This window comes from Bison bison, unplaced genomic scaffold (genome assembly GCF_000754665.1).
Source record: "Bison bison bison isolate TAMUID 2011002044 unplaced genomic scaffold, Bison_UMD1.0 scf7180017864330, whole genome shotgun sequence".
Lineage (NCBI taxonomy): Eukaryota > Metazoa > Chordata > Mammalia > Artiodactyla > Bovidae > Bison > Bison bison.
In genome coordinates this window covers 3,098,484-3,116,567 of record NW_011494902.1, presented here as the reverse complement: position 1 = coordinate 3,116,567, position 18,084 = coordinate 3,098,484, and the positions used below count along the sequence as shown (strand labels likewise).

Here is an 18,084-nt window from a genome sequence, read left to right as displayed (position 1 = left end):
ATGGCATCACCGACTCGATACACATGAGTTTGAGTGAACTCCAGGAGTTGGTGATGGACAGGGAGGCCTGGTGTGCTGCGATTCATGGGGTCGCAAAGAGTCGGACATGACTGAGCGACTGAACTGAACTGAACTAAGGGTTATAATGACAATCATTTTTGTATTACTCTCATCCCTTATTTTATCTCTTTTTCTCACTCTCACTTTTTCCTTTACTTAATTTCATGCTCTTTTTCTTTTTAAATTTTGTCTTAATAAACCAGTCAAAATGCTAGTTTCTATCCAGGTCCTACTACTTACTAGTTGTGTGAATTTAGGTAAATTATTTAATTTCTTTAAACCTTAATGTTCTTATCTGTAGAAGGATTAAATGAGATAAGGCTCATAAAGATGCACAGAGACATTCTACATGTGTAGAAAGAGCTTCTCCCTACATATCATCTATTATAATTACCTCCCCCCCCCCGCCCCAGTTAAGTGGCCTTAGTTTAAAATTATTTAAACAAATCTTTGTTGTTTAAACCACCAAGGGAAAGGGTTTTAAAATGTGGAACAGTAGATGTTCCATGGAGTGAACAGAGCCTCACTTAGGAGTGGACAGAACTTGGCAGCCACTCAGTGCTTTATGTGTCAGGCATTCCCACGAGATTTCTGTCCGACAAAAGGGATCTATTAGCTACAAGGTGTTGAACTTTATGATCCAAGATTTTCTGTCTGTACATTAACTTTTTAATTACTCCTCTTTGAGGCCATGCACACTTAACTAGGTGTTGTGGGTTGAACTGTCCCCCCAAAAAGATATGTTGAAGTCCTAACCCTGTGAATGGGACTCTATTTGGAGATGCAAATAGATATAATCAAGTGAGATGAGGTCATACTGATTGAGGGTGTACTCTAATCCAGTAAGGGCTTCCCTGGTGACTCAGAGGGTGACATGTCTGCCTGCAATGCGGGAGACCTGGGTTTGATCCCTGGGTTGGGAAGATTCCCTGGAGAAGGAAATGGCAACCCACTCCGGTACTCTTGCCTGGAAAATCCCATGGATGGAGAAGCCTGGTAGGCTACAGTCCATGGGGTTGCAAAGAGTCGTATACGACTGAGTGACTTCACTTTCTTTTCTTTCTTTCTAATCCAATATGACTGATGTCTTGGTAAGAAGTGGAAAAGACAGAGAGACACACATATGGAGACCATTTCATGACAACAGAGACAGGGATTAAAGTGCTGCAGCTACAAGCCAAGAACACCAGAAGGTGGGTGAGACAAGGAAGGACCCTCCCAAAGAGGCTTCAGAGGGCGCATGGCCCTGCCAACATTTAACTTTAGACTTGGAGCCTCCAGAACTATGAAGGAATAAATTTGTGTTGTTTAAACCACCAAGCTGTGGTTCTTTCTATGGCAGCTCTTGAGGCTAACACCCTAGAGGACTCTGAGACTGAAGAAAAAAGAGCTTGCAATCTTTATGAGGAGGACCCTCTGGTGGGGAAGATTCAGACGTGCGGCAGACACTTGAGGCAGCCAGACTCACTAGGCACTTCACCTCTCGGCTGGGCCACCAGAGGTCTGGGGAACTTCTGCCCTAAACTGTTGAGGCAGAGATGTTATTGTACACGTCACTGATGGGAAGCTCTGAGCAGTCACCCCAGAGCTCAATAAGTATACTCCCTCTAAAGGGACATGGACAACACTGGAATGCTCCTGTTCCCTGGAGATGTTCTTAGTAAGCTAAAACTGGCTCTTGTGGGGTACACATTTCTCAAAGGGGTCAGATGGTCCTTTACATGGCCAATTGGTGACTCCTCCCAGGATACATGCCTTTCTAGACTCTTCCCCGTGACTCTCACTGTTCCTCCAACTCTTATCTTCTTGAACCCACTTCTCAGTGTAGGTTTGCAGATCCCTACTCATCCTCTGAGACTTAACTCAATGCTGCATTCTCCTGATGTCCTTATAAGAAGCAGAGAAGACACACAGAAAAACCTGCAGTTACCAGAGGGGAAAGGAGCGGGGAGGGATAAATTAGGAGTTTGAGATGACAAACTATTATATATAAAGCAGGTAAACAACAAGCTCCTATACTGTACAGCACAGGGCACTATGTTCAATATCCTGTAATAAAGTAAAATGGAAAGGAATATGAAAAAAGAGTATACACACATATCTGAATCATTTTTATGTACACAGAAAACTAACAAAATATTGTAAATCAACTATGCTTCAACTAAAAAAAAAAAAAAAGCAGAGAAAACAAACACTCCTCAATCTCTGGCATGTTGGTCTTGGCACCAAACACACTCTGCCTTAGTGCGGTGATTTGCAAATATCTATCCTCACTCCCTGCGTGCTTCCCAGCCACCTGTTAGGTACCTCATTATGCTGGGTCCCAAGAACACAGCAGTGAGACAGATATAGTTCCTGCCCATGTTTCACAATCTAGTGAAAATCAAGACTATCACTAACAAAAATGAGAATATTATAGTATTACAATGGCCGTGACATACAAACAACCTAAGTGTCCATTGATGGAAGAATGGATAAAGAAGACATGGTATATATGTTACCTACACACACACACACACACACACACACACTGGAATATTACTCAGCCACAAAAATGAAATAATGCCATTTGCAGCTACATGAATGGACCAACAGACTATCATACTAAGTGAAGCAAGTCAGAGAAAGGCATATCATTGTATGATATCACTGATTTGTGGAATCTAAAACACAACACAGATGAACTTGTCTACAAAACGGAAACAGACTCACAGACATAGAGGACAGACTGTGGTTGCAGGAGAGGGCTGGACTGGGAGCCGAGGCTAGCAGACGCAAACCACTACACATAGAAGGGATGAATGAGGTCCTACTGAAGAGCACAGGGAACTATATTCAATATCCTGTGATAAGCCATAGTGGAAAAGGAATATGATAAAGAACTTATATACGGATAACTGAATCACTTTGCTGTATATTTGAAACACAACAAACACTGTAAATCAATTATACTTCAATAAAAAAGAATACTATGGCATATGTAATACTAACACTGACTTCATGTGTGCTAAGGCACTTCAGTCATGTCCAACTCTTTGCCACCCCTATGGACTGTAGCTTGCTAGGCTCCTCTGTCCGTGGGATTCTCCAGGCAAGAATACTGGAGTGGATTGCCATGCACTTCCCCAGGGGATCTTCCTGATCCAAGGAGCAAACCTGTGTCTCTCATGTCTCCTGCCTTGGCAGGTGAGTTCTTTACCATTAGAGCCACCTGGGAAGCCTACTGACTTCATACGACTGACTAAATGTTTATTATGATGCTGCCACTGCCTTTAAGCACTTTATATTCATTGTCTCATTGAATCTTCTCAAGCATCTGTAAACCAGATGAAACTATCCTTCATCAAGGATGAGGAAGGTTAGTAACTCAGAGGTTAAGTAACTGCCCGAGGGGGTGCCGCTAGATCCTAAGTGGAACCAGCCTCCTTTATGTTTATGAAGTAAGCATCCTCTACAGTGGTTCCGAAAGTGCTGTGCATACAGTAGGTATTTAATACATGATGCTAAACTCATCAGGAAAAGTCCAGAGAAGTTAGTTTCTTATATAAAAGTCTATAAGATGTATAGGTAGAAAAGTCAAATAAATAGATGCTATAGAAAAACATTTCCCAGTAATTCCTTAATTATTCCTTATCCGTCTCACTTCTTCTTCTTCTTTTTTTTTTTTTTGCAGGGGAGCAGGACTATCTTTCATGATCTTTAGGAGAGCTACATAATTAGGTCGAAGACTCAAGTAACAACTCAAGCTCCTATTACCGTACATGGGACCCAGGAGTCATGTCAAAAGATCTGCAGAATCCACACTCATCTGGACACCAGCTCCGTTTCCATGTCATAGAACATCCACCAAATCCGCAGGCCAGCCCTTTAGCTGGGCTGTTTTCTAATGCCAGAGTTAAGCTGACATGGAAATGTTCTAACTACTCGAACAAAGGGGCTGGGATGGTTTCCACACCATCCCATTCACATTACCAATGGAGAAGATGGAATAAAAGAAACAACCTTCTGACTTAAAATCGCTTTCACGGCATCTTCGACCTCCTCCTGATTGCCAAGGTCAATGGTCCAAACGTGTGGCCGGCCGATGAAAACTTCAGCGTAAGGATGCTGCGACGTCAGCTGGAAAAGGAAAAACAGAGCCTCAGTCTCACGAACACTGACTTTTTCAGCCTTCTGTGCCAGGTGAAGTGTAATGCTGTCTATGATTCAGAGTTGGACTTGTGTAGGTAACAAGTCATTTTCTGTTCTTCTTCCTGACGATGGAAACCTCCTAAGCACCCCATAAGCATGCGTGCAAGCTAACTCACTTCATTTGAGTCCAACTCTTTTTGCAACCCGATGGACTGTAGCTTGCCAGGCTCCTCTGTCCATGGGATTCTCAAGGCAAGAATACTGGAGTGGGTTGCCATACCCTCCTCCAGGGGATCTTCCTGACCTAGGGATCGAACCTGTGTCTCTTACCTCTCCTGCACTGGCAGATGGGTTCTTTACCACTGCGCCACCTGGGAAGCCAAGTCAACCTCATAAGCAGATAATAACAAAAGGGGGAGGGCTCCGTAGCTTCTCTGTTTTTGACCCAGCAGGACATCCACTGGGCCCTCCGAAGTCAGGACTGGATATGTATACCCTCTGGATTCGCATGCACAGCACTGACGGGTTCAGGTAAGGAAACCAAGGCTGTAAGGTGTGCCCGGCTGGTATCACCCCTAGTGCCTGTGGGTGCCCATCAGGTTCATGTGGGACATTTAAAAAGACACATGGGGACTTCCCTGGTGGTCTGGTGGCTAAGACTTTGAGCTCCCAATGCAGGGGACCTGGGGTTCAGTCTCTGGTCAGGGAACTAGATCCCACATGCCTCAACTAAAAGTTTGCATGTCACAATTAAAAGATTGCAACATGCAAGATGTAACATAACACAACGAAGATCAACAATCCCGAGTGCTATCACTGAGACCTGTCTCAAGTAAAGAAAAAATATTTTTTTAATTAAAAATATATATATATTAAAAAAAAGACATACAGCCAGGCTGTCTTAGACCCTCTGGGCCTGGATCCTGGGCACTTTAGAGGGGATTCTAGGAGTCTAGGGGTCCCTGGAGAGTAAGAGGCAGGCCATGGCCCTGCCTGAGACCCACAGGGCAGGTCCAGTGATGTCTCCACACCCTGAATACCATCTGGAAGAAAGAGTTACATGTCATAACCAGGTGATGTGGGGGCTGTTACAAGTGGCTGTTCAACCCCTCAAATCACGCCAAGAAACAATGAACATTATTTCCTCAGTTATATCCCAGCCCTGAAAATCACCTGGATGGAACTAGTATCTACTATAAAATACTGGTTAGGACAGATAAGCATAATAAAATTGCAATAAAGTCATTACAGGTTTTAAAGTCATAGAACGACACGTAATGGCACATATGAAAGGTGACAAAAAGAGAAACAAGAAAACCAGAAAAAACAGAATTTTTGTAATAATCATCAGCAGAACATTGGAACCTTAACAGTCATAAAGACAATTTGTGATCAGAAAAGCAAGGAAAGGCAGCTTTTATTCTAAAGGAGGTTTTATTTTAAAAACAAAGGGTGACCAAAGAGACCCAGAGGAATACTGGTAACTCTCAGTTCTTAAAAAACCCAGTTTTTAAGAAAACTAAATTTGCCCCTCAGACGTATCCCCACCTTTATTCTTGTATCCCTATAAGGGTGTGATATAAAGACAGCATTCTAGACCCTGTGAGCACATGTTCAGTTCTTGGGTTGGCGGGTGCTTTCCTAGCCCCTGGCTGAGGACCAAGGATGCCAGATGCCTTGAGATGGGATAACAGTCTTGCATGGAGCAGAGCTGTCCACTCCCCACAGGCCTTCACATGCCTCCCAAGCTCTCATGTGGGTTCACAGAATCTACTCTTTGGCACAATTTGAATACACATTGAGTTTTCCAGGAACATAACTGCCATGTAAATCAAAGAACCTTTGTGTTCTGTTTTATTCGAATTTCACCAACGAGTCATTATTGTTTCAGAAAAATCATGGCGTAAAGTCAATGCCACCCAGAAGCTCTGGGTCTCCAGGACAATGTACCCTAACTAGTCCAGGTGTGAAGCTGTCACAGTAACGCCAATTGTGTGTGTCTGCGTATCTCTGTGCACGTTTCTATTTAGCTTATCTTTCCTGATGGCAGTTATAAGCAAAAAGGGCTGACCAGCTTCACCTCAACATCTTATTCCTCTTAAATACAAACATATTCACCGTAGGGAGGCATGAGACACCACCGCTGCCTTCCGGTGTGCTTCGTGAGCATGGTAGAGCATTTCTGGACTATGCATATACAAAATCTCTTTCACCTTTTTGCAAAGTATTTTCATTTCTTGTTCATATTAGAGTTAGAGAATCAGCCTTTTAAAAAATTATGTATGTTAGCAGGGCATATTACATGAATTCATTTCAGGACAGACAAGTAGATATAATACACTTAAAGAAGGGGCTGGTTCTCTTTTTTCCTTTAGACCCCAGTATACTCAGAGAACTGGATGATTCAATGGGCAGCTCTCCATCTTGCTTTCGATCACTGTTCTTTGTGTCTTACCACATGAATGATGTGCATGCAATAGCTGGTGGTGGGGAAGCGGGGAAGAAGATAAATTACTGGGCACCCATCTGAGCCTTCGCTGGCCCCCACTCATACGCTTCTAGACGCAGGGATCCTAGGTTTTATTTCTGCCTCCTCTGCCAGAGTCACACCTCTTGCTAGCCTGCAGTTCCCCATCCGTCTGACATGTACCCTCTTCTTTTTGCTCATCTGTGTGCTGAGTGAAAAAGGAGAGTGGCTGCAGGCTCTTGGAGCTGGGGGAACATCCTTTTCTTTTTTTCAGCACATACGGTAGATTGAGCACGTATCCTCGAAGCCCCTCGTTGGCCAGGCACTGTGCTCATTACCCATGCAGGCGTTATTTATCAGGTTTCCCGTGTAACAGTGAGGATTCTCAGGTTTAGAGGGGTTTCCAATTCGTCAGGACTATATAGCCAGAAAGTAACAGAGCAGATTCAAATCCAGATCCTTCAACAACTTTTTACCTTTTGATAAAAAAGGAAGATGACAATTTTAAAAGATGGTCTTGAGTTCTTTAGACAAAGACCAAAAGAAGCTCAATGTAAACACCAGCCTTTTCATCATTTTTTAAAAACTTGCTAAAAAAAGAAAAATTACAGGACTGAATGTATGTCTGTATAAGACCTTCCCTGAAGCTGAGCAAAACGTCACACCATTTTCATTTTGCGACCTGGAGAACCAAGTAATTAATTCTTCCAATTGAATCAGGGTAAACGAAAGCTGCCGTCAATGTCACTATTTAGCAGTCGGTCTCCCCTCTGCCTCTTAAGGTCCCTGCTTATTTACAAGGTTGCTCTAGGCACTTAGAAGATACGAAATGCTGAGCCATTATCATCATGTTCATTTACATTTATGGAGGGTTACTTAATTTTATGAGTAAGGCTTTCTGTGATGCGTTATTCCCCATCTGAATGTTACACTCCTCCTCATTAATTTATTGAGAACCATCTGCTTTGAGCTACTTCATTGTATATCCATTAGTATGTTTACTGAAGTATATAGTTTGTAAAAGTCATGAAAATCTTATTAACTATGAGACATTATTTCAGAGTGGCCATTAAATCTCCAGGAAGAACATGAGTTCTCTTTATGGAAGAGGAAACGCTGGAGCCAGAGAATTTCCAATGGTTTACAATGTCAGAATAATGATCAAGAACCTGCTAATATGTTTCCCAATATAAAGATTAAAATACAATCCATATTACATTTCAAGTATAACTTGAACCAACCACACTATACTTAAGGCACATGAACTTCTCTTCCTGAGTATGTAGAGCATGGTTTTAAAAAGGGGTCCAATGAAGGGGATATCGGTTCAATCCCTGGTTGGGGCACTAAGATCCCACATGCCTCAGGGTGATAGAGCCCATAAGGTCTAGAGCCCGTGTTCCACAACAAGAGAAGCCTGCATACAGCAAGTAGAGAGAAGCCCCCGTGCAGCAACAAAGAGCCCATGTGCTGCAACAAAGGCCCTGCTGCTGCTGCTGCTGCTAAGTCGCTTCAGTCGTGTCCAACTCTGTGCGACCCCATAGACGGCAGCCCACCAGGCTCCGCCATCCCTGGGATTCTCTAGGCAAGAACACTGGACTGGGTTGCCATTTCCTTCTCCAATGCATGAAACTGAAAAGTGAAAGTGAAATCGCTCAGTCATGTCTGACTCTTAGCGACCCCATGGACTGCAGGCCACCAGGTTCCTCTGTCCATGGGGTTTTCCAGGCAAGAGTACTGGAGTGGGGTGCCATCGCCTTCTCCGAACAAAGGCCCAGAACAGCCACAAAAATAAAAATGCTGCTGCTAAGTCGCTTCAGTCGTGTCTGACTCTGTGCGATCCCATAGACCGCAGCCCACCAGGCTCCCTCGTCCCTGGGATCCTCCAGGCAAGATGCAAAAATAAAAACAAAGCTTTTTCCCTGCTAAATACAAAGAAAAATTTAGACTTCTCTTCAAATGAATGCAAAGAAGAGACATAGATACAATTTATATGGATCAATTGTTGCTTAGCTCAAAAGATTAGCTAGGGCACAAAAAGATGGCTATGAAATTATATATGCTTCGGTTAGAATTTTTCAATTTGTTGAGGGGAAAAAAATGATACCTTCTAGGGATTCTTGACCCTTAGAAATCGGTACAAGTGTTGATAGCTCTTTCCCAATTAAAAGCATCTTTGGTATATGTGCCGCCGAAGTGGGCACTAAAAGTATCTTTGATCAGGGGGATTCTGTGAGCTGAAAAGCAGAGTGCGGTAGCCCACATGCCCATGAGGTCAGGTTCACTGGCTCCTCTCAAAGCTGAGTCACGTCGCTGGCTATCAGCCTGCTCTCTGCACTGTCTCCAGCAGGGAAGGAAATGGACATCAGATGGAACCTGTCCTCCTGCATAAAGCAAAGTGACCTGCTTGGGGTTTCCCTCCAACTCATCAACATTCATGTTTCTCAAACTCGAAACCCACCTCTTCTTTTCCTTTAAAGCACAGCTCCTCCACCATCCCCATCTCAGCTAACCCAGCCTACTCACCACCTGGCAACACTCCAAGTTAACTAGCCTTCTTTAATGTACTTGGTTATTTCCTTATGCATTCCCATTGATTAAGCATCATTCTTATCATGCTTCCAAATCAGTCTGAGCTCCTGGGAACAGGAAATGTATCTTGGTAAGTTCCTCTAATGTAGTGACTTAGTACCACAGATCCTGTGGGGATACAGTGAACATCTGTCAGCTGACCTCTGCATCCCAGCCCTCCTGTGGGGGCCCATGGCTGATGGAGTCACCTGTGGGAGGTCACTCATTGAGCAGCTATTGAAAGGCTCCGCCAGTGCCAGTCTAACTGGAGTCTCATTCCAGCACTGGTCGGACCATGTGAAGGAACAGGAGGAAGCAAATGCCTGGGTGGCAGCTCCAACACCTATTCCCTTTTTATGCTGTGAAGGATGAAAACCCTCTATCATCTCAGCAAAGAAGTAAATTACTAAAGGAATGCAACTGACAGGGTGAACACACTCAGCCACTGCAGCCTGATCTGATCTATATATCATCACATTACATCACATCACATGCTGGGAAAGGGGTAGACTGTGTTTAAGAGGAGGCCTACTTTTTTTTTTTTTTTCCGGGAAAAAGTAGTCAGTTGCAACACAGTGCTATCAAAATCTTCATGAATCAAAATTTAAATTATCATCTAACTCTAATGATCTAGAAGGTACCAATCTAAAATACTTTTGATAACTCATTTCCCAAAGGCTTGTTATAGAAATTGCAATAAGAAGAGATGGGTTTCTTTGCTTTCCATGCACTAAAAAAAAAAAATTCAAGATGATGGAAAAATCACCATTAGAACACCACTGTAATAATGGTTGCAAGCAAGATCTACTGACACATAGTAAAAATAAATGGTCAAAAGTTGGAGGATCTACAACAGGCTGAAGGGTAGAGTGGAGAGGGAGATGGGAGGAAGGTCTGAGGGGGAAGGGACATGGGTGTACCTATGGCTGATTCTTGTTTATATATGACAGAAAACCACAAAATTCCATAAAGCAATTATCCTTCAATTCAAAAATTAAAAAAAAAAAGTTGGAGGATATTTGCATGGTTTCAAAGTACTTCCCCCCAAAATAGAAAAAATTAGTAACTTCACAGTGGAGAAGTGCTGGCCAACATGACCTTGACCAAGTGATCAAGGTTACATCATCAGCAATAAGACACTGACATCACTAACCCCCTGATATGATACACTGAGGTCACATTACTTCTGCAGGATTCTTGCCAAAAATGTCTAATCTTAAACTAATCAGGAGAAAACACCAGTCAAATCTAAATTGAGGGACAGTGTTTAGAATCACTGACTGGTACTCAAAATGTCAAGGTCATAAATGACAGTAAAAGACTAAAGAACTGTCACAGATTGGAGGAGACTAATGAGACACGACAAGTAAAGCCCACCTGGGATCCTGCAACAGGAAAGGGATATTAGTGGAAAAACTAGTGAAATCCAAATAAAGTCTTCAGCTTAAATAATGCTAGGGTACCAATGTTAATTTCTTGGTTTTGACAATTACACTGTAGTTTTATAATATGTTACCATTAGTGGAAGCTGCATGAAGCACATAACCAAACTCTGTACTATTTTTGCAATTTTTCCATAAGACTAAAATTATTTCAAAATAAATAAAAAGCAAGTTCCAACAATTCTGCTCATAGGTATATATACCACGAAGAACGGAAAGCAAGGATTCAGATACCTGTACCCCCGTGTTCACAAAAGCATTATTTGTAACAGACAAGAAATGGAAATAACCCAAGTGTCCATAAACAGATGAATGGATACATAAAATGTGGTCCATTCATACAATGAAGTACTATTCAGCCTTAAAGAACAAGATTCTGACATATGCTACAACATGAATGAACCTTGAAGACCCGCTTAGTGACATAAGCAAGTCAGAGAAGGACAAATGCTGCATGATTCCACTTATATTAGGTAACTAGCGGAAGTAAGAGACAGAAAGTAGGGTAGTGGTTACTATTCTGTTCAGGGCTGGGGGAATGGAGAATGGGGCATTATTAGTAATGTGCAGAGTTTCTGTTTGGAACAATAAATGTTAAAAGATAGTAGTGAGTGGTGATGATTACATGATATTGCAAATGTGCTGAATTCCAGTGAACTGCCCACTCAAAAAAGGTTAAAATCATAATTTTTCATTGCGTATAATTTATTGCAAAAAGTGGAAAAAAACACTGAAAATTAGAAATAATTATCCAATTTAGGCAGACATAAAAACTTCACGTTTCCTACACTCAAATAAAAACAGAGGAATGACTTGATGGCCCACACTTTTTTCCCAGAGCTCCAAAGTTTCAAAATCGGTCATAGGCTAAAGCACAGATGCCTAAATTGAGATGTTGTCACTGCTGGAGAGCATCTTTTCAAAGTTTTCCAAAGAATAAGTTCTCAAAGAATAAGATTGAGGGTTCCTGATCTGTGCCCTGGTGCCTCCCACAGCATGCGAAGTTCAAATACTTGCCCCTCCAAAACAAAGAACTCAAATTCATAATATTAGCAGAAGGAAAAAGCAGGCAAATACGCACGCACGCACACACACACACACATACACACACACATTCACTGACTCACACAGCCTGTTAACTTTTGTCAGAGGTTATCTGGGTCACAAGGTCCATCTTTTTTCAGGATAATCTGTGGTCCTGCTGATCTTCCCCCATCTCCTTTGCCCTTTCACCAATGATGGGGAGGGTCAAAGAAAAGAACTCTCAGAATAATCAACTCTATTAACTGGTCAGCTCTCTAACTGGTAAAGAGTAATCATGGAAAACGTGCTTTATTCACTGGGGGCATTTCAGGAGCACTGTCCTATAAAGGTTTGAAAGTAGCAGAGTTGAAAACAGTATGCTTTATTTTATTTTTTTTAACAGTATGCTTTAAAAACATGTGTGGGGGTCAGGGTCGGGAGGGTTGCACAGCAGAATCATCCTTTTGTCCTGAATGATAGGGGCAATGGGACAACTCAACACTTAAAGGCTTCCTCCTTGCAAGCAGCCCGCAGAGCCACTTACTAACTAAATAAATACGAAATAATAAGAAATTGATCTTATTGTTCCTTGCACATGCTTATTATTTTCTAAGCAGATAAGGAAATACCCAGCTCGGTCACTCACATGCACTTTTGTTTATTGTCCCAAATAGAATCCAACTGCCTTCAACAGTGATTCACTCCCTGTTGTGGATTTTCAAGAGAAGCCCTGAAGGCAATTCAGATAAGGCTTCTACAAACAGTTCAAGTAACAGCAGAACTGCTTCTCAGGGTGGTGCTGGCTGACAGCTAAAATACCAGGCACACTATTAAGTCACTCCTGATACATCATTTCTCTTAAGGATGATGATTCTTTAAGGAAGGACCCCACAGCCCACTTTTTATTCCCCAAAGCTCATCACAGAGAGTAGGTTCTTTAAAAATACCCATTAATGATCCTAAAGGATACATGCACCCCAGTGTTCATTGTAGCAATGTTTACAATAGCCAAGACATGGAAGCAATCTAAATGCCCCTTGACAGAGGAATGGATAAAGATGTGGTACACATATACAATGGAATATCACTCAGCCATTAAAAAGAATGAAATAATGCCATTTATTTCAACATGGATGGACCTAGAAAGGGTCACACTGAGTGAAGTAAGTCAGACAGAGAAGGAGAAATATTCTATGACATCCCTTATCTGTGCAATCTAAGGAGAAATGTTACAAATGAATTCACAAAACAGAAAGAGACTCATAGACTTATAGAATGAACTTATGGCTTCCGGGTGAAAGGAGGGAGGGAAGAGATAGTTACGGAGTTTGGGATCGACATGTACGCATGGCTATATTTAAAATGGATAACCAACGAGGATCTACTGTATAGCACATGGAACTCTGCTCAATGTTATGTGGCAGCCTAAATGGGAGAGGGGTTTGGGGGAGAATGGATACATGAGTCCCTTTGCTATACCACAATACAAAATTCAAAGTTTAAAAAAAAAAAAAACCTGTTAACCAGTTGATTTTCTTTTTATTCCATAAACTAATCATTCAGAAAAATAGAGTCCAGCCAATTAGAAGGCTGGAGATATCTGTTCAAATTAAGATGGAGATGGGGTTTTGTAGATGGATGGAAATTAGACTGGATCTTGGCTCTGAAACTACCTAGTGAGAGGATGTAATCAAGCCATCCATGTCTGAGTCCCTGTACACCCTCCTCCTTCCACCCAACTGTATTAAGTTCCCTACATACAAATGAGTTCCATTCTGAGAGCACATTTGAAAATCTAGTCTGTTTGTAAGTTCAACAAAGGTAACCGAGGTCCCTAACTAACACAATTGGCTATACAGGAGTACTGTGATAGGTTTATAATACTTTTCACACAAATAATATGTAAGAACAAATACAAAAAGTAAAGAAAACATTTTTAATCTTACAGTACAGTATCTTAGAAAGTACAGTAGTATAGTGCAACAGCTGGCACAGAGGGGCTGACATCAAGTGAACAGGCAAGTACCAGCTACATCACTGCAGCTTTTATGCCTGCTTCTGGACATCCTGGGCTTGAAATGAAGCTACTGTCCTACTGTACTCTATAGAGTACTGCAAAGTACACAAAAGCACAGCCGCTTGTAGAGGACGCAAGCACGTGGCAATGCATCCCAGACACGTGAACGAATGTGACTGATTAGTGAACGCACGTTCGCGTCTTTGAAAGGCCACAACTTGAAGGTGTGTACGTAGGGGAGTTACTGTGCGTGAAATGAAGTTGGCAATACCTACCGTCCAAGGCTCTGAGGTTCAAATGGGCTCCTTGCACTCAATAAAGAGGTACCATTCATACGAGTGAAAGCAGGAGTTTTACAGATGCTTACCTCTCTCAGAGTTGGCTTGCCAATGAAAAAGTCTGTGTTTTTGCTGCTTTTGGGTGGGTTGAACTTGGGATTCAGAAAAGCACATCCATTTGCGATGGCCTCCAGGGGAGCTGGGCCTTCGTACGGGAACCCAAGACCAACAAACAGCTGTAAGACAGAGAAGCACACCACATGTAAACACGTCGACCAGGACTGGCGTCTCTGGCTCCCAGGGGTCTCTTCTGGGCTCCATGCCTGTGTGGACACCTCTGAGACTGGGAAGTTCCAAGGCCCTGGGGAGCTGGGGTGATGAGAAGCCAGTTTACAAGAGGACCTGAAAAACATGACCAGGGACCTTGGCCCAGGAAGGTGTTCAGGTCATTAGGAATTTCACTTCTCTGTAAAAAAAAAAAAAAGTAAAGGAGTAAGTGTTGGGGTGGGTAGTTGAGGGGGTAGGGAGGTGGGGGTATTCAAAGAACAACAACAACAACAAACCTCAAGACTTAACAATAATCTTTCTGTAATGCAACAGGAGACATGACTGGAAAAACACTTGCTTAACTAAACAGAAGGTTTCTTCATTGAACCAAAGGAACAACAGGCTCTTTCAGGGATGCTGGGCACAGGGACAGAGAGGTCGCTCGGCAGTGTGATTGCAGTTCACATGGAGCTGCTTGGAAATGATGGGAGGTCAGCAAACATGGGTTTTCATAATGGGGTTTTCACTGGGGGACATCAACATCTTGGTTTTTATTTTCTTCTCGATGTGGGGAAAGGGTGCAGAGCTGTGACTGGGCAAGGCTTTCCCTCTCCAGCAAGTAACCCCTGAGTTGTCCCCACAGCAGACAACAGATGGCAGCAAAAACACATCTCAGAGTCCTTGTAGAGAACGCTGCGGCCCAGAGCCCCCGTGACAAAAGGGACTTGCTGCAGTTCAGTGGCTCTGATTCCTGAGACCAGAAATGAAACATCATCACATAGAAAGGCCTCCCTGTGAACCCGCCTCCCAGGGTGTTTCACACCACTGGGGGGCTGTGTGTCCCGACGGGCAGGGTCTGAGTCTGGACTTGGTGACATGTGAGATCTCCCTAGCCACATGAAGGAGCTGCTCCTGAAACCTCTCCAGTCTCTGAGGCACATCCAGTGGCAAACGACAACTGGGCCCCAGCGCCTCCTTTCCTTCTGCCATCACATTGGGGAACAACCACATGGCCAGGCCCCCAAAGTGAAGGAAGCTGCTGGCTTGGACATGGCTGGATGCCTGATTCTCTTCTTCTGGGTCCTCTCCCCAGCCATCCTATCTCTGCAGCTTTAATTGAATGATGATTTGGAATGGTTCTGTCTAGAGAGCCCTGAGTACAAGCTGCTGGGTTCCCCAGGCAACACTGGAAGATGAAGCATGTATGTGCTGGGCACCCGATTCCAGGGCTTAACCCAGTGTGGCCCACGTTGGCCATACTGAAGAGTCAGGAAGCCCCTGCAGGGAATTTTCTGGGGCAAGAAACTAAAATCTCAGGTTTTCTGGAGAGACATCCTATAACTGTATGCTCTTTTGCACAGAACAGTGTACTGAAGTGTTTTGTTGTTTAGGAAGAATAACCTTTCCTAGCTTGTAGACCTTGAGATGATTCTCAGAGACATCCACAAGGGAAGGAACCGTGGAGGAAAAGCTTTGAGAAGCCAGCTGAGCTTCCTCTGCTGGTGGCGGTCATTTCTCCTGGAGCAGAAGAACCAGAGACACAGAGGGGAGGGAAACATGGTAGCCGGATCCTGGAAGCTGTCTGGTAGGCCCCAATTTTGGGTCTTATTATGTAGCTAACTTTATTTTCTTGGGCTCCCAAATCACTGTGGATGGTGACTGCAGCCTTGAAATTAAAAGACGCTTGCTCCTTGGAAGAAAAGCTATAACAAACTTAGACAGCATATTAAAAAGCAGAGAGACCACTTTGCCAACAAAGGTCCATCTAGTCAAAGCTATGGTTTTTCCAGTAGTCATGCATGGATGTGAGAGTTGGACCAAAAAGACAGCTGAGCACCGAAGAACTGATGCTTCTGAACCATGATGCTGGAGAAGACTCTTGAGACAAACCAGTCAATCCTAAAGGAAATCAACCCTGAATATTCATTAGAAGGACTGATGCTGAATCTCCAATACTTTGGCCACCTGATGCGAAGAGCCAACTCACTGGAAAAAACCTTGATGTTGGGAAAGATTGAGGGCAGGAGGAGAAGGGGACGAGAGAGGATGAAATGGTTGGATGGCATCACCGACTCAATGGACATGAGTTTGAGTAAACTCTGGGAGATAGTGAAGGACAGGGAACCTGGCATGCTGCAGTCCATGGGGTCCCAAACAGTCAGACATGAGTGAGCGACTGAACAACAACAACATGTAGCTAGTAGGAGTTAGACTGTCAGAAGAACTTACGTGTACAGGGTGTGGCCTGTGCATGCGCCTTAGGGGTGGGGTACAACTGACAACAGTAGAAGAAATGAAGGAACTGGCGGGAAGATCTAGTTCCAAGACATCCAGCTTCATTAAACATGAAGAATCCAGGGATACTATCCTTGAGGCTTTTGATCTCTGTGATCTGTCACCCCAGGCGGATTTAGGGGAGGAGGTGCCAGCTCTCCAGGGAAAAGAGGACCTCTATCAGGCTGTGGCTGGACTCAGGAAAGCACAGGGCTTCCAGATCCTGAAAGATGCAGACAGGGGTCTCCACTGGTTTAACCAGAGACCACAGTATTTCCTAACCTCTGAAAATCAGGGCCTGCCATGAAGCACTGACACTGTCATCAACGCCAAACTGCAAAGAATAACTTTGGAGGAAATGCAAGAACCACAATGCTTGTCTATTTAAATCGAAAATCCTGGAAAAAGAAATTTAATTAGTTCCTTCAGACCTACCAATCTGAACCCATTAATTAAAAGGATTTGAGGCTGTTGCTTAATGGACTCAAATGTGACCCAGGTTTAATTATATCTGAATAACAATTTGCACCATCTCTTCTGCCCTGCTGGCAACTGAGTATCTCAGTACACATAAAATAAACACTTTGGGCTGACTCTCCAAAGCCTCACCAGTTCATAATGAATCTTAAGCAAATACCACACAACTTCTTGGCAATGAGTCTTCATCACACTACTTAGGATTGCAGGAAATGCACTACTTGCAAACACCAAAACAACAGTTTTTTGTCCCTTCTGTCAACAAACAACTTTTCTTCTTGCTTCCTGTGTCCTCATTACCTGTGATGTTCTAATGTAGCAGATGTATTAAGGTCAAATAGCATACTTGAGGTTTGAATGACAAGAGGACAGGCAGAGTTTGTCACCATCAAGGGCATTCTGTGAACTTGTGAGGACTTATGGTCTTGCCAAACACTGGCACTTAACCACACTGAATTGCTTTTCCCCCAACTCCCCACTCCCCCATCATTCTGTCCACTTAGATTTCCTTAGCACAGGAACAAGAGAGACACTGCAAGAATGCATTCAAGTGCAAAGGCTCAACTCAGGAGGAAGCAGTATGTTTTATTGATACTTCATCTTGTCTTCAGAAGCCTAGACTGTAATGAGGATATTCCAGATGACAGAACATCTCCATGGCTGCAGCTTGACTCCATCAATGAGCGTTTCTAAATAGAGCTGTAAATTACATGCTCTAAAATTTAACTTTTGAACTAATACTAAGGAAGAGAGGACAGATAAAGCTCCAGGACTGGGACGTCCCTAGGTATCAACAGAGTTCAGTTAAACTACTCAGATTTTCACTCTGTGTGAAAGGAGGAACGAAATTGTTTTAAACCTGTAAGTGAAGCAGTTGACAAAGAATCCCTTAAGAGCAGATAAAGGTAGTTCTTAGATATCAGTGCATATATGTGGAATCTAGAAAAAAAATGGTACAGATGAACTTATTTGCAAAACAGAAATAGAGACATGGACGTAGAGAACAAACATATGGACACCAAAGGGGTGGGAAGTGGGAAGAATTGGAGATTGGGACTCACATATACACACTATTCA

General features: G+C 43.1%; 1 protein-coding gene across 9 annotated transcripts in view; it reads right to left on the bottom strand.

Annotated features, from left to right (window-relative positions):
- The window catches only part of MGAT5 (mannosyl (alpha-1,6-)-glycoprotein beta-1,6-N-acetyl-glucosaminyltransferase), a 397,064-nt gene that overhangs the window by 27,395 nt on the left and 351,585 nt on the right, over positions 1-18,084 (bottom strand). For all 9 annotated transcript variants that reach the window (XM_010853631.1, XM_010853633.1, XM_010853634.1 and 6 more), the window contains 2 exons: positions 14,079-14,225; positions 4,063-4,179 (listed from right to left, as the gene is read on the bottom strand). In XM_010853631.1, coding sequence (XP_010851933.1) covers positions 4,063-4,179; positions 14,079-14,225 — 264 coding nt within the window. The remainder of the gene's footprint in view (positions 1-4,062; positions 4,180-14,078; positions 14,226-18,084) is intronic.